The sequence below is a fragment of the Phoca vitulina genome, unplaced genomic scaffold (assembly GCF_004348235.1).
Source record: "Phoca vitulina isolate PV1807 unplaced genomic scaffold, GSC_HSeal_1.0 scaffold54, whole genome shotgun sequence".
In the NCBI taxonomy this organism is placed as follows: Eukaryota; Metazoa; Chordata; class Mammalia; order Carnivora; family Phocidae; genus Phoca; species Phoca vitulina.
Window position 1 is genome coordinate 9469753 of NW_022589757.1, and position 25990 is coordinate 9495742.

Below are 25990 nucleotides of genomic sequence, written 5' to 3' on the forward strand. Positions count from 1 at the left end.
TGGGCAATTTAGAGGCAGACACAGAACATATGGAACTGATATTTTAGAAACAAATTTACAAGATGCATACTTCTTCATCCTTAAAGATCTGCAACGCCAAAGCATCCAAAAAGAGCAACTTAGAAACTGTGAGGTGAAGGGGGTGAGGGGGATGAAGGGAGAAAACGGAGGTTGGAGCTGGGTGCGAGGTCTGAAATTCACTTGTTTCTCCAAGTTTTGAACCGGGATTTGTAACCTGTAAAGGCACAAACCCCGTTTTTAACAAAAAAGAGCAAGGCCTCCTATTTGAGCAAACAGGATGACTAAATATTATGAGAATTCTTGGAAATACTAATTTCCATTTATACAAAGGAACCATCTGGAAGCAACCATGATAAGTGCTCAGTATTAACTATTTTTCCTTAAGAAATCTGTTAGGGAGATACTATTACAAGGCTTGTTTTACAGGTGGGGAAACAATTTTAACCCAAGGTATTGGACTCCAAATCTCATTGTTTTAACTTATATGCCTCTTTAAATGATTAAGGTAAACTCTTTACACAAGAAAGCTTATTATGCATCCTTCTCCTGGATTTGTCACCGTAATTTGTATCTTAAGTCTTTTGTGTTGTGGTCTTTGCAGTAATGGTACCCTAGGTACAAGTGTCCAACTACTACATGTCTTCTCTGTCGCTACACCTGTGCATTGACCTGATGAGATAACAATTATTTATGACTTTCTTCATTATAGTTTTATATACATATATATGATATACATGGTTACATATACATTAGGAATTTATATACATTATAATTTTTTAAAAGATTTTATTTATTTGAGAGAAAGAGAGAGAGAAAGCACACACGAGTTGGGGAAGGGGCAGAGGGAGATGGAAAGTCCCCACCGAGCAGGGAGCCCAACACAGGGCTTGAGGCTCCCAGGACCCTGAAATCATGACCTGAGCCAAAATCAGAGGCTTAACCAACTGAGCCACCCAGGCGCCCCCAGTATAATTTTTGATGATATGTGTAAGAAGTTTCTTTAACTATGACATCCATTTCATAATAATCAAAGGGTACTAAGAAATATTTGTGATGTGGGGCGCCTGGGTGGCTCAGTCGGTTAAGCATCTGCCTGCCTTCGGCTCAGGTCATGATCCCAGGGTCCTGGGATTGAGTCCCGCATCAGACTCCTTGCTCAGTGGAGAGTCTGCTTCTCCCTTTCCTTCTGCCCCTCTCCCCTGCTCGTGCTCTCTCTCTCTCTTGCTCTCTCTCTCAAATGAATAAATAAAATCTTTTTTTTTTTAGGAAATATTTGTGATGAAAAACAGGCATTAGTAAGGTTAAGCCCACTGGGCTGGTGGAAAGAGAAAAGCTTTTAAAAAGACTTCCATTCAGATTCTGGTTCTAGGGGAGGATGTGACTGGGATCAAATCACCCACTTCCTCAAGTCTCAACTTCTTTATCTATAAAATGCAGATAGCAATTATAACCTAATTGAGGGCTGTTATGAATATGAAGTGTTAGCCTATGTAAAGCTCTTCTGCCCAGCATACAGTAAATGCTGAAAACTGTTAGCTATTATAATCTTATTAAGCGGGGATGATATATACTTCACAAGGTCCTATTAAGCAAGATGCTATATAAAAAGTGCCAACCTGATGTCCAGTAAATAGCACATTTCATTGAGTCCAAGTTGTACCATTATTTTAGGTACCTCCAAGAAAGAAAAAAAAAAAAAAACTTCCAATTATGCTATAGCTGTAGATAGGAAGGCAGATCCCAACTTCCGGTATGTCAAATGTGAACATTTTCACACTAGAATCAAAACCTTTTCCTCTCCTCTTTCCTATTTAACTAGTAAGGAGTCTATCCTCCCCAGAATTTGAGATTTTCCTTTGCTATTCTTTTTCCCTAGGGTCTCCTACTTCCTTGGCTACAAGGGGTTAACCATAAGTACTATAAGTTTTTTTTTTTTTTAACACTATTCAATAACAAAAAGAGAAAAAAGGAACAAACTATTGATGCATGCAATGAAGTGGATGAATCATAGATTATGTTGACCGAAATAAAGCCAATTCCAAAGGTGACATACTGTGCGGTTCTATTTGTATGACATTCTTTATTTTTCTTTATTTTTTTAAAGGATGTTTTAAAGATTTATTTTAGAGAAAGAGCAAGAGAGGAGAGAGCGGGGTGGGAGGGGTAGGGGGGAGAGGGAGAGAGAGTCTTAAGCAGACTCTGCATGGAGCGGAACCTGACGGGGGGCTTGATCTCACCACCTTGAAACCACAACCCTGAAATCATGACCTGAGCTGAAACCAAGAGTTGGATGCTTAACCAACTGTGCCACCCAGGCGCCTGTATATGACATACTTTAAATGACAAATTATAGAGATGAACAGGTCAGTAGTTTCTGGGGTTAGGAGAGGAAGGAACCAGAGAAGAAAGTGGGTGTAGCCAAAAAAAAAAAAAAAAAAGGACAACAGAAGGAACCTCTGTCGTGATGATACTCTTTTATATCTTGACAATATCAATGTCAATTTTCTAGTTGTGATATTGTACGATAGTTTTGCAAGATGTCAGCATTGGGAGAAAACAGGTGAAGTTTCTACAAAATCTCTTTGTATTATTTTTCACATACATTTCTTGCATATGAATTCATAGTTATCAAAATTAAAAAATTTAGGGGCATGTGGGTGGCTCAGTCCATTAAGCATCTGCCTTCAGCTCAGGACATGATCTCAGGGTCCTGGGATGGAGCCCACATCGGGCTCCCTGCTCAGCGGGGGAGTCTGCTTCCCTCTCTCACTCTCTCTCAAATAAATAAATAAAATCTTTTAAAAAAAGTTAAAAAGTTTAATTTTTAAAATCTGGCTTCAACACTGCGATACAGAGATCCAAAGGCCTAATTCTAAGTTCAATATATTTCAACACTTGGCTTTTGTGCTTTTTAAGGTTGTAAAAGATACTTTGCAAGTTGCATGGGTGCCCACAGAGTGGTTACCATGACAAAGACAAGAGATAACAAATGTTGGTACCTGTGTGTCGGTGAGGGTTTGTTAGGGATCCTATTGAATCTGCAGATCAGTGTGGGGAATTAACAATACTAAGTCTCCCAACCCCTGAACACAGTGTCTTTTCGCTTAGTTAGATCTTGTGTAATTTCCTTAAAAGCTGTTTCATTTCTGTAAGGTCACTAGTAATACCCCCTCTTTCATTACCGATTTTAATAATCTGAGACCTCTTTTTCTTGATCAGTCTAGCTGAGGATTTGGCAAGTGTGTTGATTTTTTCAAAGACCCCACTTTTGGTTTTGTTGAGTTTTTTCTATTGTTCTTCTATTCTCTATTTCATGATCTCTGCTTTAATCTTTATTTCCTTCTTTCTGCCTCTGTTGGGTTTAGTTTGCTCGTCTTTTTTCTGGTGTCTTAAGGTGAAAATTTAGGTTATCGATTGGTGATTTTTTTAGTGTTTATTTTTTTATTGGATTTTCTGTGTAACTTTTATACTATCATGATTCCCCTTTATTTCTCCCATCTCAGGGTGAATTCAGTTGCTCAGAATTCTTATTCTTATATAAGATAAATGAATATAAAAATAAAACAAAAAGCTTCTTCCTAGTTACCTAAGGTCTTCAGTCTAGTATTTAGGTTCGTACCATTTAGTGATGCATACGTATGCCCTTAGAATTAATGGCATGATCATCTGACTAGGCACTTCATATAAACAGAAGACTGAGAAGAAATTCAAACTTGAAATAAGAAGTGTCGGGGCGCCTGGGTCAGTTAAGCGTCTGCCTTCGGCTCAGGTCATGATCCCAGGGTCCTGGGATGAGCCCCACCATCGGGCTTCCTGCTGAGCAGGGAGCCTGCTTCTCCCTCTCCCTCTGCCGCTCCCCATTTGTGCACTCTCTGTCAAACAAATAAATAAAATCTTAAAAAAAAAAAATCTTAAAAAAAAAAGAAATAGAAAGTGTCAAGTTTCCCTGAGAAAAAATTTATTTAATGTCAAAGGTGGTAGAAAGGCCAAATAGAATAAAGGTAGAGAGCAGAAAACGTTTCCACAAAATAATCTCATCAAGTGCTCAGAATACTATTTATCTAGCTCCCCTAGCAAGTACATGTTATTAATATAGCTGGGATATTATTTGGATAAACAAACAAACATCATAATTAAAAAAATAATAATAGCAAAGCAGAAATCAAACATTCAAAAGTTTTTGGTTATTCTTTTTATTTCACTTAGGACACTCAGTGGACAATAACTCAGTTACTTAAAAGCCATTTCAATTAGGAATCTCTTTAGTCCTTCATCAATTATTTCGAGTGTTCTAGTCTCAAATACGTTCCTTTCTTCCACAAACTTTTGAAAGAGATGAATACCTCCACCTACACCAAAATAATGTGCTTTGCTGGCTAAGAGCACCCGTCCATTCTTATCTAACAATCTAAGGAATGTCTGGTGCAAAGTATCGTAATAATCTGGATTGTAAATGGTTTCTGAGGTGAGAATGAGATCATATTTTTCAAAGAACTTTTCACTACTTAGTACAAGCTTACAAAACTCAGACCACTCCCCTGAAAAGAACCGGCATTTACATAATTCTTGTGTTATTTTTGATTTCCTGCATCTTTTCACATCGGGTTCATTTATGTCATCTCCTTCACCTTCCAAAGTTGAGTTAGCCACTACATTAGGTAAGGTTACTTCATCAATCACCATACTGTTATAATCTTGAAAATGAATTTCTTTGGCCCCTCCCTTGAATGCAACTATCCCCAGCAACCCTGATCCACAGCCAAGATCCAACACTTTTTTCCCAGCAAATTTCACGTTGGCCTTTGTGAAATAAGCCAGCAGGTCAAAGGTACATTCCCAGATTTTTAAGCCCCCTTCATAAACACCAGTAATCAGATCAGAGTGAGAAGAAATGCTTTGTGAAACTATATTTTCTCCAGGGAAGTTCTCTTTCAACAAGATGGTTTTCACTATTGATACATTAACATGTTGGGGACCTGATAATGTTTCTACGACTTTGTTTTCTAACACTTTCTTTAAATCTTTAGGCATAGGATGCTCTTTGGCAACACTCATGCAGGGATGTTTTTCATGTGGCTCCAAGTTACTTGAGCTATTTGCTGCACTGAGTGAGCGGTTGGTGTCTTGCGAGGCAGCTGCATTTCCCACTGGCTTATGTTCCGACAAATGATCCTGAGGCCAGTCAAACTGTTCTGTAGAACATTTTCTGTCCCTATGTTTACCTTTTTTACTTTCTGAGACTGAAGGCCCTTTGGAGGAATCTAGGGCCAAAGCTCCATCTCCAAGCAGTGTTGATTCATTTTCCAGATGGTTTTCTATAGTAAAATTAAATTGAAAAGTCATCCTCTCATTAAAGGCACACAATCCTTAAATTCAAAGGAAGATTCTTCAACTTCTGGATAGAACTGATGACACACATAAACCTGCTTCAATTATTCAGTTAGTTTTGTTGAGGATTAATTTTTCTTTACAATATTTAGAGAAGTTTCCAAATGACTTTTTAGAGGTCTTCGCTCTTCTTTCAAATTAGCTCTGGAGAAAAAAAAGAAAATTGTTATTAAAAAGTAAAATGAGGGGCACCTGGCTGGTTCAGTTGCTAGAGCATGTGACTCTTGATCTTGGAGTCCCGAGTTCAAGCCCCACATTGAGCATAGAGCTTACTTAAAAATAAATAAACAAATGAAATAAAAAAAATTTTTTAAAAAGGTAAAATGATATATTTCACTAAAATGTAACATTAAATAGCACCCCCCCCCCCCTCCGCTATACAGCTGGTTTTTCTGTAAAAGCTGTGAAGGCAGAGGGATAGAAAGAGAAACATATACACACACCCTTCAGGGTTCAAGAAATGGAGAAGAGAATAAACTGTAAAAACAAACAAAAGGACAACAGAACAACAACTCGAAAAAACATAAAGTTCAAAATTGCCAGGCAGGAAAAGACAAGCCTGACTTAAGTCTTTCACCTATCATGATCTTGCCCAAACATACCTACCTCCTAAAACTGCCAGAATCTCTTCACTTCAGTCTGTTACTGTTTCAAGTAACAGGCCTTCAAGATTTTATTTTGGTAAATGACAATCCCTTTAAAAACAGCACCGGTATGGTGTGCGTAATTCATCCAAATGACCTTAGCTACAAACATTTAGCAAAGACCAGCAGCCCCAAGGGTATGGGAGTAGGAGAATTTTGGAGTAATTAGTAAAGATTAATTTGGTTTTAGAGAAACAAAATAAGGGCATTGACTGGAGAGTCCCCTAGAAAGTAGAAGCAACTTTACCAAAACTCTTCACAGTATTTATCGTGTTAGATAACTTTATATACCATTTGCTTCAATTTGCACAACTCTGGCAGGCGGGGTCTTTATTTCCATTACACGAGACGTACAAAGTCGGGTCGCATAGTGAAGTGGGTAGAAAGGTGCCTGTTTCTATCTACCCAACCGCGCCCTGGGCCTTGGATTCATTTCTGGCTGCAAGTCCCAGGTCAGCCGTGACCCCAGATGCTCAATCTCAAAGCCCCATGGAACAGACGGTAGCATATCTGGGGTCTTCCGCCTTCACCTCCCCAAAGCGCCTCACTGCAACCGTTTCCAGCGATCCAGACCTGAGAACACTCGCAGCCCGGGAAGGTCCCAGCGCCCGGCGCTGAGAAACCACGCGCCACGCCGGACCCTCGGAAGGGAAAGCGCGCACCTGTGAGTCGAGTCCTCCGCGGGCCAGACAAGCCCGGCTCCCTTCCCAGCCGCGCGCGGCTCGAGCTCACGAGGAACGCAGTCCGCTTCCTCTCTATGGTACTGGTGCCGGCGGAGAGCTCGCAAGGCCTGCCGGGAGGGCGGGAGTTTCCGGTCTTGGCGGTGGCGGGACTGGTTTGAAGCTGCACTGGTTGGCGAAACATGTCTCAGGAAAGCGCGGCCCCGGCGAGCGCTGTTCCTCTGGAAGAATTAAGTAGCTGGCCGGAGGAGCTGTGCCGCCGGGAACTGCCGTCTGTCCTGCCCCGGCTCCTTATATCCTTCATTGTCACCTCCCCCCACAGAGGGCCGTGGGGCAGGTCTCCCAACTTTTCTCCGGTCTCGTCACACTCGCCGCCGGGCCGTGTAGTGTTCCTGAGGCCTGAACCCTCTCCTTTTCTCTCTGATGGGCGGGATGAGTAAGCGAGGGAGACGAGGGCGAGCGGGGACCATGGCTGCCCGGACCGAAGGCATGCCTCCCTTTGGCACTGGAAGGGTTCGCACTGGTGTTCCGCCCTGATTTTGGCAGTGGATGTGGCATTTTCTTCCATTCCTTTGTGCCTTTGAGTTTTTCTGTACTCGTCACGTGCAATTAAGTGTAAATACCTTTGCTTGGGATAGCGGGGGAGGCAAACACTGAGACCTGACCTGTGAGGTGAGCTCTGACTCCTTAATAGCTGGATGAGGTAAAGAGATGTACTCTGAGCTCTTAACCTCTAGGACGGATGGTGAGTATGGATACCTTTCTCAGTATTACGGGAATTAAAGGACGTAGGTCTGCCATGGTGCCAAGTATGTAAAAGATGTCCAGTAAATAAAAATGTTCTTCCTCTTCTCGGACCTCTTTCCATTGTTGTTGGTTACAAGGAGTTGCTTCCTTTTGTAATTGGCTGTCACCTGCTGAATTTGAGTTACTTAATGCCTCCGTTGTCCAAGTGCATACTGTTTTTCTTGTTGTAAATGTGCCTGGAACCCAGCCCTCCATGTTAAAAGGTAATTATTTCTTTAACACCTTTGAGCTCACCTTCAACATAAAGCCACACTTAAAAGAAAAAAATGACCTTCACTTTAGAGAGTCTCAAATAATTTTTTACATCTAAAGGCAAATATACATATTACCGTTATGTAGAAGTTTCTTGCATAGGCATTGGCAAAATCCCACTTAGGTTCCAAAGGCTTTTCTTAGTCATTGTGCAGATTCGGAATCGCTGTCCTCAAGGATTTTGATTTGGAAAACACATAGCATCCTTACTCCAAAACCTTTACTGGGCACATAATACATACCAGGCAGGGTGTTAGGCTTTGGGGGAACAAAGATAAGGAACATGGTTCCTCTTTTCCCCCCCAAGCTTATGGGGAGCTTCAGTAATTGAAAGTCAACATTCCCACTTGGTTTTGCATCTCAGACTTAACATTCAAAAGAAACTAAAGCTGTTCTTCCGCCAGTTTTCAACACTTTTCAACAGATGAAAGATAAGTTTTTAATAAATTATAGTCACATCACCCAAGCATTATTTTTATATTTTGCCTTTTACATACTCTTTTCCAGTCTTTACCTGCATGTCTACATAATCATAAATTAGGTTTAATTTTGGAAGGGGCTAGAATTTTTTTGACCTTTGCTGAAATTTTTCTGTAAGACAAATTCAACCCTATTGAACTAAATAAAATGAGTTAATGACTATACCTCATTTTGATTGCTGCTGTAAAATTAATATATGCAAAGTAAGATGTCAGAAGAAGAATCAGTTCTTGTATTAATGTGATGGAGTTACAGTTTGTTCATTTTTCTTGCTGACACATTCTTTAATACTTATTTTACAATAAGAAATTTCTAACAATTCTTGGTGGTATACAAGTGTACAGTTTATAATGTGATTACTGCTAACTTTTGTAATGGACGTAGGATAATTTATTGTCACATTTTTAAGTGTCTGCTATGTGCAGAAGAATTTCAGTCTGATAAGCTTCATAAGAGGCACACAAGTAACGTGAAAAGAAGATAGAAAGTGTTGAGTGACTTAATACAGGTGCAAATAAAATACTGGAGAGGTTGGTTCGAAGGAGGAAGAAATTTCTTTCCTGTTTTAGAAACCAGAAATCCATGGATTATTATAGTACTGTTCCTCTGTCAAAAGAATGTCAACTACACATAGTTTGAAAAGACAATTTTATCCCTGCTCAATTTTGAAAGTATTTCCTTGGAGTATTTTCATTATATTATAGTTTGTTTACCTAAGAACATTAAATTTTTAAAAGTAAAATTAAGCCAGTAATTTGAGTTTAATTTCAGTTTCTTACTGATCATTGCCTAAACTTCAAGAAGGCTGCTTTTTAGATTTATTCTTAGCAGTGAATATCCTATTACTGTAATACTGGTATCTTCCTTAATTTTTTTACTCTATGTATCAGCATTCTGACAACTGGATCGAGCATATTCGTAAGTAAAATTATCTTAATTGTTTGATTTACTTTGATGTCATTAAGGTCTGAGTCTACGTATATCGATACATTTCATATTCCCTTCAAGTGTGTTCTAGTAGTGTTACAGCCTCCGTAAATTTCAATTACTTAAAATGACCAAATTCCTTCAAGGTGTAGTACTTAAAGTTTTAAATTCTATTTTGGATGGATACCAGAACTATTGATAATGTCCATATAAGCGCATTGAAATTTTAAATGTTTGTTGTTAAACTGGTTAGACTCATGTAAAACATAATTTGCAGTCTGCTTTCAGGTTGACTTTCTCATCTTCTCTCTGTTCTTTAATCTTACTTGGCTTATTTATTTACTTATTTAGTTAGGAGAAGAGATGAATTAAGACTAGACTACACAATTTACTCATATTTTGAGTTCCTTATTCTATTTACATTTCACTTGGTTGTGGATGTTTATAATTTTCAATCTGTTGCCTGTTGGGTCTAATTTTTTTTAAGTAATAATTTTTTTTTATCCTGAGTATATATATTTCTACAGTGAATACTTATACATATTCACTGTAGAAAATTTGAAACGTGCAGAAAATCAGAAAAGATAATGAAACATCCATTAATCTGAAATGGTTAAGATTTTGGTATAGAACATTCTCATCTCAATTCTATACATTCGTGCCAGGCTATCTATTATTCTTTGTATATACATGTTTATATATATTAAGATTGGGATTATACTATTTTGGAAGCTTGGTCATTTAACCTTAAAGTATTGTGTGAATATTTTTTCATGGTTTTAAATGATCTCGAATAATAATTTTAATGAAAGCAAATCCTATTCAGTAGATGTACCCACATCCTTTAAGTGGTCTTCAAAGGCTGGACATACAGATTTTTTTTGTTTTTGTTTTCTTGTTATTATTTCAGGTACTTAATAGTTTCTCTACATAGGGGTGCCTGGGTGGCTCAGGTTAAGTGTCTGCCTTTGGCTCAGGTCACGATCTCAGGGTCCTGGGATCGAGTCCTGTGTCGGGCTCCCTGCTCAGTGGGGAGTCTGCTTCTCCCTTTTCCTCTCCCTCTCCTCCCCTCGTGTGTGTGTGTGTGTGTGTGTGTGTGTGTGTCTCTCTCAAATTTTTATTTATTTTTTATTTTTTTTAAATATTTATTTATTTGACAGAGAGAGACACAGTGAGAGAGGGAACATAAGCAGGGGGAGTGGGAGAGGGAGAAACAGGCTTTCCCGCAGAGCAGAGAGCCTGATGTGGGGCTCGATCCCAGGACCCTGGGATCATGACCTGAGCCGAAGGCAGATGCTTAACGACTGAGCCACCCAGGCGCCTCTCAAATAAACAAATTTTTAAAAATATTTTTATTTATTTATTTGTCAGAGAGAGAGAGAGCGCACAAGCAGGGGGAGTGGCAGGCAGAGGGAGAAGCAGGCTCCCTGCTGAGCAAGGAGACCGATGTGGGACTTGATCCCAGAACCCTAGGATCATGACTTGGGCTGAAGGCAGCCGCTTAACCGACTGCGCCACCCAGGCGTCCCAATAAAATCTTTTAATAAACATAGTTTTTTTTACATAGAAAATGGCATTTTGAAATTTTACAAAGCTTCAGATTGGTAGTACTTACATATTCTTGCATTTGCGGAAGGGGCAGTGATCTTTGTTGGCTGACATGACTTAATATTCTTATAAAATATGTTACTATTTTGCTTTATAGAAATTCTGAAAATTATTGTGGAGATGTTTTTACCTCATATGAACCACCTGACACTGGAAGAGACTTTCTTCTCACAAGTGCTGCCAAAGGTATAGTCCTATTATCATCTTAATCAGTCTACATGTTATAAAGGCTGTTTAAATCTAGCCTCAGTTTTATTTATTTATTTATTTATTTATTTATTTATTTATTTATTTTTTAAAGATTTTATTTATTTATTTGACAGAGAGAGAGATAGCAAGAGCAGGAACACAAGCAGGGGGAGAGGGAGAGGGAGAAGCAGGCTTCTTGCCGAGCAGGGAGCCCGATGTGGGACTCGATCCCAGGACCCTGGGATCATGACCTGAGCTGAAGGCAGACGCTTAACGACTGAGCCACCCAGGTACCCTAAATCTAGCCTCAGTTTTAGATCATTTATTAACTGTGGCTCCTTTTTTCCTAATGTATCAGACATATTTGAAATACAAATAATTTAGTAAGAAATAGATCTCATGTGAGAACATGATGGTGTTAGTGTCATCATTAGGTGGTTAAAAACTATTATAATTTTAAGTAGTATAGATCCTTTACTAATTGAATTTACATTATTTGTAGCTAATTTTAAGTACTTCTGTATTTTAAAGCAATTCAATGAATATCTTGGATGAGTGATGAAGTTAGCTAAGATCTTCTCTGTAGAGTTTATTAATAATTGTTAAATTTAATTGTTTAGAAAAATTGAGCCAATTTTTAAAAAGATTTATTTATTTATTTTAGAGAGTGCAGGAGGGAGTGTAGGGGAGGGGCACAGGAAGAGAGAGAGAGAGAGAGAGAGAGAGAGAGAGAGAGAATCCCAAGCAGACTCCTGCTGAGTGCAGAGACCTACGCAGTGCTTGATCTCACAACCCTGAGACCATGACCTGAGCCAAAACCAGGACTTGGACACTCAACTGACTGAGACATCTAGGCACCCCTGGAGCCAAATTTTATTAAAGAAGCCTTAGAATAAAAAAAAAGGCTGGAATGTTGGTAAAATCAAATAACCAAGAGAAAACATTAAGTTCACCAACTACATTATCTTTTACTCTACGTAGTTCCTATTACCTTTTAGATATATATGGTATACTTTTTCTCTGAAAAGCACAGGCATTTTTTTTTTTAATTGAAGGAATTAAAGGTATTTTGTGCAAAAAATGAAACATTTTTTTAATGGTTTTTAAGTTTAGCTTTGAAGCAGATAATCATCAGAATTCCTGTTACTCATATTCATTTGATTGTTCTCTATCTAAAAGTATCTTAGAATTTGTTCTTGACCACCAGAAAAAGATCCAGCTGTTATATAGATTAAAATAAGGATGTTGAGTATTAGCTTGCCTTTGGGAAACAATATCTTCTTTAATTACATTGTGTTGTTATTCTTGCAGTGTTTAGGCCATTTAAATTGTTTAGAAAAATCTGAGTATTTAGATCTTAGGGTAGCTAACTTCACAGACAAAAAAACTTAGTTCTAAGGTCACATAGAGTACCTCTAACCCAGAAATGGTATTTTGAGTTGATCAAAAAGTGGAACTGTTTAGAACGCAAGTAAATAGGTAATTCAGCACAAATTCATCATCACTCCCAGAAAATACCCTTATAAATACCTATATGAATATTGATTGGTTAAGACCATCAACTTTTATTGTGTGGAGTAGCACTTACCTTTGTTACAGCACCAAAAAATGAACTTCGAGCGATTTTTTACATGGATGTTATTAAATAGAGTCAAACCACAGAAATGGAAAAGAAATCAATTTCAACCTGAAGCTTTTAAAAGATTGTGTTATATGACTACTTTATATATATAAAAACATATATATTGTTTACATTATTACGTGCAGTTGTTAAGCTAGATAATATCCCATGGCTATTACTAGTAAAAAATGTCTGATTTTTTTTTTCTTTAAAGATATGTCTTCCCTTTCTAGTGTTTTCTGTTACTCCTCTTTATAACATGCTTGCTTTTCACAGACTGTGAAATTATTTGATGACATGATGTACGAGTTAACCAGTCAAGCCAGAGGACTATCAAGCCATAATTTAGAAATCCAGACCACTCTAAGGAATATTTTACAAGTATGTCAAATTTATTAGAAAGGGTATAGGGGAAGAGCTTAAACAGTGTAAGAATTTTTATACTGATATTAATTAGCTATATATCCTTTATGTAGTGACCCAATGCTGGAATTAAATTTATAGAATTAAAGATATGAATGCAAGAAAATAAATTTTGTATTTTTTTATACAGTTTAATGCTGAGTAAACACCAAACTTATATAAGACAAGTGATCAAGATATCTTGCCCTACCTATAATTTCAAAGCTTATATGTAGAACACCTGCTATGTGCTTTGATGTGTGGGTTAGGATTCTGAGTTTTTTTTTTTAAAACCAAATGGCTAGCCAGTTGTTCCAATATTTGTAGTTCTGATAGACTAAAGTTCAATGAAGAAGGAATAGAGTGTCCATTTTGTTCACTGCTGTATCCCTGGTACCCAGCATGTCTGATACCTTTCTATGTTTGTGAACAAAAACATACTGTGAATGAAACTTCTCTCCTTATTTCCAGACAATGGTTCAGCTCTTAGCAGCTCTTACAGGATGTGTTCAGCATGTCTGTGTCACACAGGAATCCATCATTCTAGAAAACATTCATAGTCTTCCCTCCTCAGTCCTACATGTAATCAAAAGTACATTTGTACATTGTAAGGTAAGTAATGAGTCTAAGTATACTTTAAATGGCCTGAAATCCACAGGCAAAAAGGCTGAGGAAAATAGTGTTTGCACATAAGATTTTACATATTAGCCTGTATTACTGGAGTAAAGTAGAACGAAGAACCATGTACAGGCATACTTTGGTGTTTTTGTTTTTTTGTTTTTTGTTTTTTGTTTTAATATTTATATGACAGAGAGAGACACAGCGAGAGAGGGAGTAGGAGCCGGGGGAGTGGGAGAGGGAGAAGCAGGCTTCCCACGGAGCAGGGAGCCCGGCACGGGGCTCGATCCCAGGGCCCTGGGGAGGGTCATTAAGGTGCTTAAAGTTAGGCAGACGCTTAACGACTGAGCCACCCAGGCGCCCTCAGGCATACTTTGTTTTATTGCACTTCGCAGATATTGTGTTTTTTACAAATTGTAGTCTTGTTGGCAGCCCTGTGTCCAGCAAGTCTGTTGGTGCCATTTTTCTAACGACATTTGCTTGTTTCGTGTCTCTTTGTCACAGTCTTGTAATTTTGGCAATATTTCAAACGTTTTCATTATTATATTTGTTATAGTGATCTGTGGATCAGTGATTATGATTTGCTGAAAGCTCAGATGATGCTTAGCATTTTTTAGCAATAAATATTTTTTGTTAACATATATACATTTTTTTTCGAACATAATGCTATTGCACACTTAACAGACAGTGTAATATAAACATAACTTTTATATGCACTGGGAAACCAAAAACTTTAACTCGTTTTATTGCAGTAGTCTAGAATTGAACCTGAGATACTTCTGAGGTGTGCCTGTATGTAAATATTTGTTTCAAAATAAGTGGTTATAAGGAACTGATTAAAATGGGCTTTTGCGGTTTTGTTTTTGTTGTTTTATTGTTTTTCTTTTCTATAAAGAAAGAAGAGTCACAGGAATCCTGAAATTGTTCTGTCATGGTATTGGTGGATCAGATGAATTCCTTAATGATTAGGTGCCTATAAAAGGACACCAGCCCTTTTGTAGTCCATCTCTACATTCCTGAGGCAGCTTTAAACCATAAAAGCTGGCCTAGGATTTGTGAATCACAGGGAGTTTTGTTACTGGTATTCATTGGGTGAATAAAATCACTGGTTTAACTAATGCTTCTCTTTGGTGATAGGGTGCTAAAAGTCATGTACCTGACCAGACCTTATGTATCTCCCTTTTAGTTCTATATTTGCAAGTCTCGGAAGTCAGAGATCATGCTTTATACATGCCTCCGTCTCTTGAAGTACACTATATATAATGGATGGTCACTAAACATTTGTTTAATGAGTAAATATGTGATTCAGTAGAAAGCACTGAAGTTATAAGCTTTGATGGAATGAGTTAAAGTAAATTTGGCTCTTGATCTTTATGATTTGCTACTTCTCTCATTTTTATTTGTGATCAGGATAGTGAATCTGTCTATTCTGGGCATTTACACCTAGTTTCAGACCTTCTCCAGGCTCTTTTCAAGGAGGCCTATTCTCTTCAAAAACAGCTAATGGAACTACTGGATATGGTTTGCATGGACCCTTTAGTAGATGAAAATGATGATATTTTGAATATGGTAATAGGTAAGTGAGAAAACTTCCTATTTAGTATGTGACATATGTTGACTAAACTGTATATCCATTAAATTATTGAACCCAACATTGTTTCTAACGCTTCATGGTATTTTACTCACTCATTATGTATAAAAAAATTTAAATCCTACCTGATAAATTTTTAATCTTCTAAATTTTAGAATTTATAAAATTGATATGTGATGCCTTAACATAGATTTGTACATTCAGTTAAAGTTCACCATACATTATTTTTCCACAGTGATTAACAAAAAAGTCATGCAACTTTATACCTTCTAAAGTAGTCCAGATTCTGAAGCAGTAGCTTTCAGAGTTTTTAAACCATAATTCAGTAAGAAATGAAGTTTGCATTTCTTTCCAGAGCACATATAGTTGCATATGTATGTGTATGTTCGTGAACGTGTATGTATTTATTTACTATGTAATATATACATTTATTTATTATATGTAAAATAATACCTGTTTTATATGTAATGTACTCCGTTATATTGTTTCATTTTTAAAGAATTGCTGATTGCTACTTCATAATTTTATCACTCACCAATGCATTATAACCCAGAGTTTGAAAAACAGTAATGTATAAGGACAAAAATTTCATTTATAGTTTCTGTATAAAAGTTAAGTTTGCTTTGTGCAGTATATCAGGTACCTCTTGCTCTGTAAAAACCACCCCAAAATCTATCAGGTTAAAACACCTACTGCTTTATTTATTCACGATTCTGTGAGTCAGCAGTTTAGGCTGGGCTCAGCTGGGACAGCTTTCTCTGCTCCCCATGGTACAACTGCTTGTTCACTCGTGTTTTTGCAGTCAGTGACCTCATCACATCTGGCTGTTGGCAGAGGCAGAAGCACTGAGCTGGCCACGTGTGGCACATCATCCAGGAGGCTAGCCTGGGCTCGGTCACCTGATGACGGCTTCAGGGTTATCATCAGGAGAGGACAAGCCCCAGTGTGCAAGCACTTTTTAAGTCTTTGCTGGCCTTATAGTTATTATTATCCTGTTGACCTAAGCAAATCATATAACTAAGCCCCAGATCAGTGTGGAAGGGAACTGCCCAGGAGTGTGGACACAGAAAGGGAAGTCACTGGCCATTTTTACAAATAAAATGAAAGAGTAGAAGCCTTTCATAAATACTGTGCCAATTTGCTTTAATTCTTCCTTGTTTGGTATTCTTTTCCTTTGCTGCTTATTTTGTCGTTTTGGATTAGAATATCTATAGAATATTTCAATTTTAATAGGGTACAACTTTTATTCTACTGAACATTTTAGTTTACTTAGGTCATTTAGTTTTATTTAGGTAGGTGTAAACATCAAAAATTAATTTTCTGTAATTTGTAAAAACCATAAATCAAAAGTATGACACTTATTTTTAAAAATTATTTTGAAAAGTTTTTTTCTAACTGCATTACCTATTTTAATAAATGTCAGAATTGATCAGTAGATAGTTTTAAATATAGGAGAAACTCACCCCATATGACATTTGAATGTCCTAAGAGTTCTGTTATCTTTTTTTGTAGTTATTCATTCATTGTTGGATATCTGCTCTGTTATTTCCAGTATGGACCATGCGTTTCATGCCAATACTTGGAAATTTATAATTAAGTAAGTTTTTTTCCTTTGCTTTTTTACTTTTTGTAATATATTTTCCATATCCAAAATCTAAATTATTCATAAGTTTTTTAGATTGCATTTAAAACATTTTGTATGGGTGTGTATAAATGTTTCCTCACACTGCTGTCTGATTAATCCAGATATTGTACATGTAGCTCCCAAACCAAATTGGACTTCTTTACTCTGCTGCTTCTAAAATTTAAAAAAGAAGCTCTACTTTGTTACTAAAACTTTTTTTTTCTTTTTCAAGATATTTAAATTCAGGTCAGTTAACATACAGTAATGTATAAGGACAAAAATTATTATTATTGTATTATTCATTTCAGGGGTAGAATTTAGTGATTCATCACTTGCATGATGCCCAGTGCTCGTAACAAGTGCCCTCCTTAATGCCCATCACCCATTTAGCCCATCCCCTACCCACCTCGCCTCCAGCAACCCTCAGTTTGTTCCCTTGAATTAGTCTCTTATGGTTTGCCTCCCACTAGTACTTTTGAAATAATGGGCCATGGGCCTTAACCACTTGCCTACTACTACTGTTATTTAACCCATCAGGTGTTTATTTCCAGGCTTAGATAAATTAATAGTTATAATTAGAGCTGAATATAATCCCTTTATTATATGCCTTTGAGTTGTTCAAGTTTAATTCCATTTATAAAGTAATTTTAGCTAGAGCATTATGAAAGTTTGCCAGGGAGAGTGCCCATAGTGCTCATCAGATTCCTGGGGGTGGGAAGAGGTAGATTTGAGATGTAAAAATGGCTAAGAACCTCTGCTTTATATACATGCATAAAAATTAAAGGTCAATGTAATATTTTTAGGTCTTAGGTGCTTTTCTTGCACCACCAGGATATCATTAACTTGTCAACAAGTAATAGTGCAGTGGTTAAAAGTGTTAACCCAGAGCCATTCTGCATGTGCTTGAATTCATTTTGAAATCATTTACTCTTCCTGAACACTTGGGAAATTCGGTTATTTTCTCTGACCCTTAATTTGCTTATCCAAAAATGGGAGTAATTAAAATGGCACTTTCTAGGTGGGTTTATTTTATTTATTTTTTTAAAAAGATTTTATTTATTTATTTGAGAGAGAGAGAGAGAGAGCACAAGCCGGGGGAAGGGGCACAGAGAAAGGGAGAAGCAGATTCCCCACTAAGCAGGGAGCCCAATGCAGGACTCAATCCCAGGACCCCGAGATCATGACCTGAGCCAAAGGCAGACTCTTAACCAACTGAGCCACCCACATGTCTCTTGGTGGGTTTATAGTGAGAATTAATTGAGTTTATCGATATGAAATGCTAAGAACTCTGCATGGCATGTAGTGAGTGCCCAGTGAATTACCACGTCACCATCATTACCATTGAATGTGTTCTGTTCTTGTCCTCTTCCAATTCATTTGCTAGTCAGTGTTCAGTCTGATCTTTTGAAAATGTCAATTAGAGCATGTCACTCTACTGCTTAAAATCCATCCCATTTTACTAAGAGTTACAACCTAATCCTCTCTGGCCTCTGCCTTCTTCACCAGCCCATCTTTGCTGCTCTCTCCCTGCTCTTAGTTCCTCAGACTCTACTATCCCAGGGCCTTCTCACCACTCTTTCCCTCTGCCTGGGATGCCCCTCTCCATATTCTACACCTTGCTGACTCCTGCTTATCTTTCAGTTCTCAGCTTAAGTGTTACATCCTCGTGATAGTGTTCTTTGATATTCTTACCCTGAGAATAAGTTATTTTAGATCTCTCTGCTGTAGCATCCTGGAGTTTTCTAGCTTAGCATTTATTACAACTGTAATTAATTATTCTTAAAATTATTTAATGTTCTCTCTTGTACTAGACCAGAAGTTCCATGCAGACAAAGCAGAGAGTGACTTCTTTCACTTCTCCATCCCTAGGGCCTAGCAGAATACCTGGAACGTTAGTAAGAGTTCAATTAATATTTTATAAGGAGAAGTAAAAAGTTAGCCACTTAATAAGCTAACATGACAGCTTCAGAGGTGATATCATCATGTCTTAATTATGTCATGTCTAATATATATGATGCATTGTGATTTTTACATGTTACTTCAAGTCGTATTTTTATGGTCCTGTGTTACTTGATGTGTTACTTGTGATTGTATTCTTTTTATTCATTTAGGCAGAGCCTTAAGCATCAGTCGGTTATAAAGAGTCAGCTGAAACACAGAGATATAATCACCAGCTTGTGTGAAGACATTCTTTTTTCCTTCCATTCTTGTTTACAGTTAGCTGAGCAGATGACACAGTCAGATGCACAGGTAAAGTATGGTCTAATAGCACATTGAACAGTAGCTCTTTATGCATTTAGCAGTTACTAAATCTCATTTGAATCTGTGGATCAGTTTACCTAAAAGGGTTCTAATTTTTTGTTGTTGTTTTTTCAATCTAAGATTATTTACAGCCCATAATTACTTTTCACCCCAAACATTGCATTAGACTCCTACCTGCTCTTATTCCCTCTAGAAACTAGCTGTCTCCTGCCCACCCCTCTTTTTATGTGAGGGGGCATGTTTATGAAGCATTCTCCTCAGAATCCTTTCATTCTTTTCTACCCTAGGTCAAAAATCTAACTCCTTAGTCCTTTATTTATCTAAGGTTGTCTGATATAGCCACAGTTGGCCTGTTCTTCACCAATCTGTTGCAACCTGTAGTGATGGTATATGTAACTGTGTGTATGTATCAGTGTTCTCAAATTGATGCGCACTTACTTACATTTATTTTGATTTCAGAAAGTTATAGTGTTGAATTGGCATCCCATTTATGAAACGTATTATAAAAATTTATAACAAGTTTATTGGGAATTAATAGTTTATTTCCCTATAACAATTTTATACATAGTGCCTTTTGTTCTCAGACTAGCCCTTTAAGTTTTATTTAACTCATAATGGCCCTAAATTATAGCATTAATAGTACTCAGGACCTAAGAGTTGTATGTAGTAATTTCAATGGAAAATGAATGAAATATTTCTCCTGTAACCTCCCTTCGCATTGTGAACTTGCTAGCGGCTACAGGCAATTCCTTTGTATCTGGGCTCTTCCCCACCCAGCAGCTGGGGGGTGGATGTGTAAGGGTTCCTCCCTTTCCTAAAGACTGGTTGCAACTCCTGGGGCAGAGCTGATCTGGAAGGACTGATCCATGGGGAGGATGGAAATTTGAAAAGCAGTTCTGAAGTGGGTAAAAAGGAACTGAGGAGTAGCTTTAGGAAGGGGCTAACCTTTTCCTTCTTGTTTCTCTTCTTTTTCTCTTATCTGTTCTCCCCTTACATCCTTTCTCTTCCCCTTTTCTTTTCCATCCCCACTTCCTTCCATTGGTCTCCTTGCAGTCCCCTCACCCTCCTGGAAGAAGGAGGCATTTGGCTGAGTATCTTGTGTCCTGGCAGGAAGGTTGTTCCTTCTCCACTTCAATCCTATACATCTGTATCCTCAATCCTAACTTCCTCTTTTCCCAGTTTCCTTCTTGCTTAACTTGAGCCCACAGACTCTCCAGGGAGTGCTGGGAGAGGAAGATTAGAAGAGATTCGGACGGGAGACACATGGGGCGAGCCCAAGCAACAGTATAGTGCAAGAGAAAGGAGAAGTCCTGAGGGTGCCTGACCAGGGTGGCTGTACACAAAGTTCAGTTTATATAAACCGCTTGTATGCAGAAATCAAAGAATTTACATTATAAACTTTTCTAACTGTTTAATGTTTTTCCCTGTGAAAATTTGGGACTGGTAAAGTGACTAGCACTACTCACAGTCCGTTGCCTAAAATGGAGCTTTGAGATGGTCTGTTTGGTTTCTCCTTTCTGAACTCTAAATTCTGAGTCACAGCGCCCTCTGCTGTTCACTATTGATATTTATTGAGGAATCAAACCATTTTTTTAAAAGTCTTCCAAGCAAAGTTTTCTCACTTTGTTTTCAAAAACATCAAAATAAAACCACCAGATTTAATAGCTAATATGCTAAGTATGAAAGCATACAGATGTATCAATCCCTGTATTAGGTTCCTAGGGCTGCCATAAGAAATTACCACAAACTGTGTGCCTTAAAACAACAGAATTTATTCTCCCGCAGTTTAGAGGAGAGAAATCTGAAATGTCTCAGGAGGACCATGTTCTTTTAAAGCTGTAGGGTAGAGTCTGCTCCATGCCATTCTGTTAGTTTCTGGTGTCCCTGGCATCCCTTGGCTTACAGCTGGAGAACTCCATTCTCTGCCTCCATCATCATGTGCTTTTCTCTCCCTGCGTCTTCCCATCATCTTCTTATAAGGACACCAGTTGTACTGAAGTGAGGGTATACCCTGCTCCAGTGTAGCTGCTACCTAAATAATTATATCTGTGATGACCCTATTTCCAAATAAAGTTACATTCTGAGGTACCGGGGATTAAGACTATAACATATCTTTTTGGGAGATACAATTCAACCTTTAGCAGCTCTGAGATTGACATTTATTCTCTGTTAAGTTTTGAAACTGGTTTCAAAAAGAGAATATTGTATTGGGTTTTTTAACATACAGTTTTTTAACCACCAGTGATTCAGTTTTTCTATAAAGATAAGGAAATTTGGGGTGCCTGGGTGATCAGTCGGTTAAACGTCTGCCTTCGGCTCAGGTCATGATCCCAGGATCCTGGGATCGAGCCCCACATCGGGCTCCCTGCTCAGCAGGAAGCCTGCTTCTCCCTCTCCCACTCCTCTTGTTTGTATTCCTTCTCTCGCTGTCTCTCTCTCTCTCAAATAAATAAATAAAATCTTAAAAAAAAAAAAGGGAAATTTATTTGTAGGGCAATTAATATAAATTTAATTTCCACTGTAATTGTTACCTTTGTTCATATAATGCTTGTAGAAATTGATATTTAGAAAATAAACATATACTTTTCTACATAAATATATAGCTTATTATAAATATATAAATATAAAATTTTTTAAAAGATTTATTTGAGAGAGAGAGAGCACGTGCACAGAGAGGAAGAGGGGGAAGCAGGCTCCCTGGTTAGCAGAGAGCCCGATGTGGGGCTCAATTCCAGGACCCCCAGATCATGACCCAAGCCAAAGGCAGACGCTTAACTGACTAAACCACCCAGGTACCCCTACATACTTTCTGTTTTAAATTATTCAGTATATCAAGATGGGATTATAAATTATACACTTGATTTTTGAAAATGTCAAAATAAAAGCTCTAGATTTAATCAGTATGCTTAGTAATGAAGTAAAACTAGATCCTTCAACCAAACCTTGTGCAATTTTCCTTTGAATGAGCCATTATGAATGAGCCATTCATTTAATAAGCATTTCCAGAGTTCTTATTCTGTGTAAGTAAAATTTTCTGCCCTCAACCATTTACAGTCTAGGCTGGGAGAAAAATAAACAGGTAGTTAGAGAATGGTGTGATCTTTGGAGAACTGGATGTTGGCTAATGGGAGTAAAGGTAGGAATCCAATCATGAAGTCAGGGAAGATTTCTTGTGATATGACATCTAAGCCTAAGATTTCTTACTGAGTATATTATACGGTCAGTGTAGATTCATCTTTAATCTCTGTACTTTTAAGCTTCTGCAGCACTCTATAAGAAAATTCATGTTTATTATTATCAGAGAAGGTGAATTTTCATCTAAACTATTTCTGGTGAGGAAATTAACTGTTTCCAAATATTGTTAGTAAAGGTCAAAATGGTCATATTTAATTAATGGATCATCCAGTTCTGTTTTGATTGGATTATTTAAGATTTTGCTATATTGGAAAGAAATCATAGTCAGTTAACATTAAAGCTAAGATATGTTATTTCATATGAAATTATTCTCCTAATAAAAGACAGTAAGGTATCTATTTGACTTAATTTTATGGTACTGATTTAAGCTTTTTGGATTATGGTGTGTATTAGCATATTGGAGTGACAAAACAACCCACATTTATTGAGTTTAGGTGCCTAAGTATCAGACACTTTAAACCTCACAATAAACGGTAGTATAAGCCACACATTGCAATCTTATAGAGAGGTTTAATAACTTTCCCAAGGTATGTAGTAGTTGTAGTAGGGCCGGGATTTCAATCCAGGTAGGATGACTCCAGTCTCTACCTCCCCTGCATACACACAGCCACTGTTCTATCAGTTTACAAATGTAATACATACTCACAAAACCCTCACACATTACAGAAATATTTAACATGGAAAGTGAAATCCTACTTTTATTTTCTAGAGAGAGCTACGGGTCAAGTTTTGACTTATTTTTGTGGGGTTAGGAAGCAAATATTAACACAACACAGACTTTTATTTATTTATTTTTTTAAAGATTTTATTTATTTATTTGACAGAGATAGAGAGCACAAGTAGGCAGAGAGGCAGGCAGAGGGAGAGGGAGAAGCAGGCTCCCCGCTGAGCAGGGAGCCTGACGTGGTGCTCAATCCCAGGACCCTGGGATCATGACCTGAGCCGAAGGTAGCCGCTTAACTGACTGAGCCACCCAGGTACCCCTCACAACACACACTTTTAAATAATAAGAGGATTATATACATATTGTTTTGCAGCTTGATTTTTTACTGAATTATCTTAGGGCTTTCTGTGTCTGTGAAGATAAATCTACCCAATTCTTTTTAATAGTTCTGTTGTGATTACAGTTTATGAAAATACCTTGAATTTGTTGACGGATACTTCATTCATTTCAGTTTTCACTATATAGAAATGTTGCATTGCATTTCTGTGCTAGCTAGTATTTCTATAGGATATATTTCCATAAGTGGAACTGCTACTGGATCAAGGGGATTCAACACTTTAGTTTTTAATTATAATGCAAGGAGTATATTATCTTCTGCTCCCAGGAATGGTAAAACAAAGTGCCTATTACCCCACTTCTTCAGCTACTTTGGGATATTACCAGTTTTTTTTCATACTTGCTAATTAAAAAGCCCTCCCCCCTTTTCCCTCAAAAGATACGTAATTAGGTTATAATTTGAATTTTTTCAGTATTAGTTTATTGACAATTTGTATTTTCTGTGAACTGCCTTCTCATACCTTTTCCCTGTTTTCTTTCATATCTCATTCTTGTATTGATTTGAGACTTTTTCTTTTGACCATTTGTTGGTCTCCATATAGCAAAGAGCAATAAGGTATTTAAATTTCTTTAACTTTCAGATCAACCAGGAATGATCACCTACCTCTTTTGCTGTATAACTTAAAATTTCTTTAGAGTTTAATTTTTTGAAAAATCTCTGTCATTTAGTGTTTGTGTTGCTTATAACAACAATTCAGAGAAGAATTATGTTTGCTTGGAAAATGTGTATACTCTGTTTATTAAGAGATCTTTTTAGAAAATATTGTCTCATTTACAAGTTTAGCTGATTTCATATTCTTATTTATTATGCTTTCTTCTTTCCTTTTTTGGAACAGGATAATGCTGAATATAGATTATTTCAGAAAACACTCAAATTGTGTCGTTTCTTTGCCAACTCTCTTTTGCACTATACCAAGGTAAGGCTTATTTTTTATAATTTGTAAATGTGAAATCCACAATAAGTTATAAATTGTCCTGCTTTTGTCATTACTGCCAAAAACAATCTTCTGAAGTTATTTTGTCAGGAATATATTTTATAGGTTTCTTTTTTAAATATTAAATGTTGAGCATTTAATGGTAGCAACTTAAATACTTAAGTTGCTACCATCATCATGTTATTATTTTTATGAAATTCTCTGGAAAAATTATTTCTTTAAGTATAAATAATTTTATTTTATAAATATAAATAAATATAAATAAAATTACTTCTATAAGCGCAAGTCAATTTTCAGATGATAATTCAGTTTGACTTTGAATACTGTTTATAAATTACTTCTACCATATCTTTAAATTTTTTAATTATTATAGTTGAAATGTTCAAAGGTTTAAAATTATATACTAATTTTAAGAAGACTTGCATACTGGGGAGTCATCAGGATAGCAGTGATAATTGAAGAAATATGAATAGAGTAGATAAGTTATCAAGGCAGATTATTTGGAGAGAAGAGCAGAGAATACTTATAACAGCCAAAGAAATATCATTAGTAATACATATTGGTGACTAAAAAAAAACTCTGTCCCAGTTGGATTTGTCTTTAACCTTGTCTTCCTCCCTTTGGAGGAAAAGATAAGGATCTCCAATGACTTTATTATAGTCGAAATTCCGTGGCAGGCACACTGACTACTGACACATTGCTAGCCTATTCGGGTGCTCCCGAACTGGTCCTGCTGGGCAGCCGCCACTTACGTAGTTGGCTGCTCTAACCCTGGCTCCCTGCGCTTGCAGGACGTGTACGTCAGTGGCAGAGGCCCGTTGGTGGGAGGGTCCTGGCACCAATGGCACTTGATGGGGAGTTACCATACCCATACCCATTTGTTTGGTGTGTAGGAGGCAAAATTATGCCTAATTATGCCATTTTTAATCAGTCCTTTTCTATCAGAGGAATCTTTGATTTTTTAAAAGTTAACCATCAGCTTTTTTCTATATCCTATAATACAATAAGAACTGTTTATTTTACTTCCTAAGAGATAGCCTAGCCATGATGGAGCAGTCACAGCAGTACTTGAATCCTAGCCTTACTGGTTTTTTGCTATGTGACTTGATCAAGTTACTTGATTCTTTAGCTTTCTATTCTGTGAAATGGTGATAATAATATGTCATAAGATTTTTGAGAGGACTAAAATGAAATAAAGTGATATACCTAAGGTCATTTGCTTCATGTCTACGGGAGTACTTAGTAGGTACTCAGTACGTGATAGCTGCTAATTGTGGTTGTGGTGATAGTTTTAGTGGCAAATTAGGTGCTTAGCCTTATCCTCCTTTTTATTCTCATGCAAGAACCTTCTTTTTTTTTTTTAATGTGGCATATCCAGGATTTTATTTTATTTTGCATGCCTTTGTGGGAGGATATGGGTTAGAAAAGCATAGTGCATACAAAGAATGAATAGAGTTGTTTTATTTTAGGAATTTCTTCCTTTACTCTCTGATTCTTGCTGTACATTGCACCAGCTTTATCTGCAGATACACAGGTAAGAAGAATGCCATTATTATTAAAATGTAACAGTGCCATTTGAACCATGCAAAGGTTAAGTGTATGCCATTTAAAATAAAACACGAGAGTAATTTTTTTACTGTCTTAGTAAATTTTTATCTGCTTAAAATAATTGAAGATGGAAGCTTT

The 25990-nt window shown here is 37.1% G+C and overlaps 2 protein-coding genes across 8 annotated transcripts in view; one reads left to right on the top strand and one right to left on the bottom strand.

The window, feature by feature from the left end:
• Window positions 1-4198: 4198 nt before the first annotated feature.
• METTL18 (methyltransferase like 18) lies at window positions 4199-6803 on the bottom strand. Of its 4 annotated transcripts, none has more exons than XM_032389347.1 (2): window positions 6716-6803; window positions 4199-5553 (listed from the first exon to the last, which is right to left on the bottom strand). In XM_032389347.1, exon 2 carries the CDS (start codon window positions 5362-5364, stop codon window positions 4252-4254), a length of 1113 nt encoding a protein of 370 aa, XP_032245238.1. In that variant the 5' UTR covers window positions 5365-5553; window positions 6716-6803; the 3' UTR covers window positions 4199-4251. The 4 variants fall into 4 exon arrangements, with proteins under 4 accessions (XP_032245238.1, XP_032245239.1, XP_032245237.1 ...); XM_032389348.1 differs by having other exon boundaries at window positions 6627-6785; XM_032389346.1 differs by having other exon boundaries at window positions 6345-6785.
• A 67-nt stretch (window positions 6804-6870) lies between these two features.
• The window catches only part of CUNH1orf112 (chromosome unknown C1orf112 homolog), a 47833-nt gene continuing 28713 nt past the window's right edge, over window positions 6871-25990 (top strand). Inside the window, exons 1-10 of one of the 4 annotated variants that reach the window (XM_032389310.1) lie at window positions 6871-7026; window positions 9151-9190; window positions 10905-10993; window positions 12894-12998; window positions 13491-13631; window positions 15048-15213; window positions 16741-16825; window positions 18964-19102; window positions 24206-24286; window positions 25774-25838. In XM_032389310.1, the coding sequence (XP_032245201.1) occupies window positions 6916-7026; window positions 9151-9190; window positions 10905-10993; window positions 12894-12998; window positions 13491-13631; window positions 15048-15213; window positions 16741-16825; window positions 18964-19102; window positions 24206-24286; window positions 25774-25838 (1022 nt within the window). In that variant the 5' untranslated portion in view covers window positions 6871-6915. Of the gene's footprint in view, window positions 7027-9150; window positions 9191-10904; window positions 10994-12893; window positions 12999-13490; window positions 13632-15047; window positions 15214-16740; window positions 16826-18963; window positions 19103-24205; window positions 24287-25773; window positions 25839-25990 lie in introns of those variants that run through there. The other 3 variants (XR_004297615.1, XR_004297616.1, XM_032389311.1) reach the window with 3 other exon arrangements.

Excerpts from the sequence above, each read along its gene's own strand:
- METTL18 (XM_032389347.1), bottom strand. The coding sequence starts at position 5,364 with ATGACTTTTCAATTTAATTTTACTATAGAAAACCATCTGGAAAATGAA.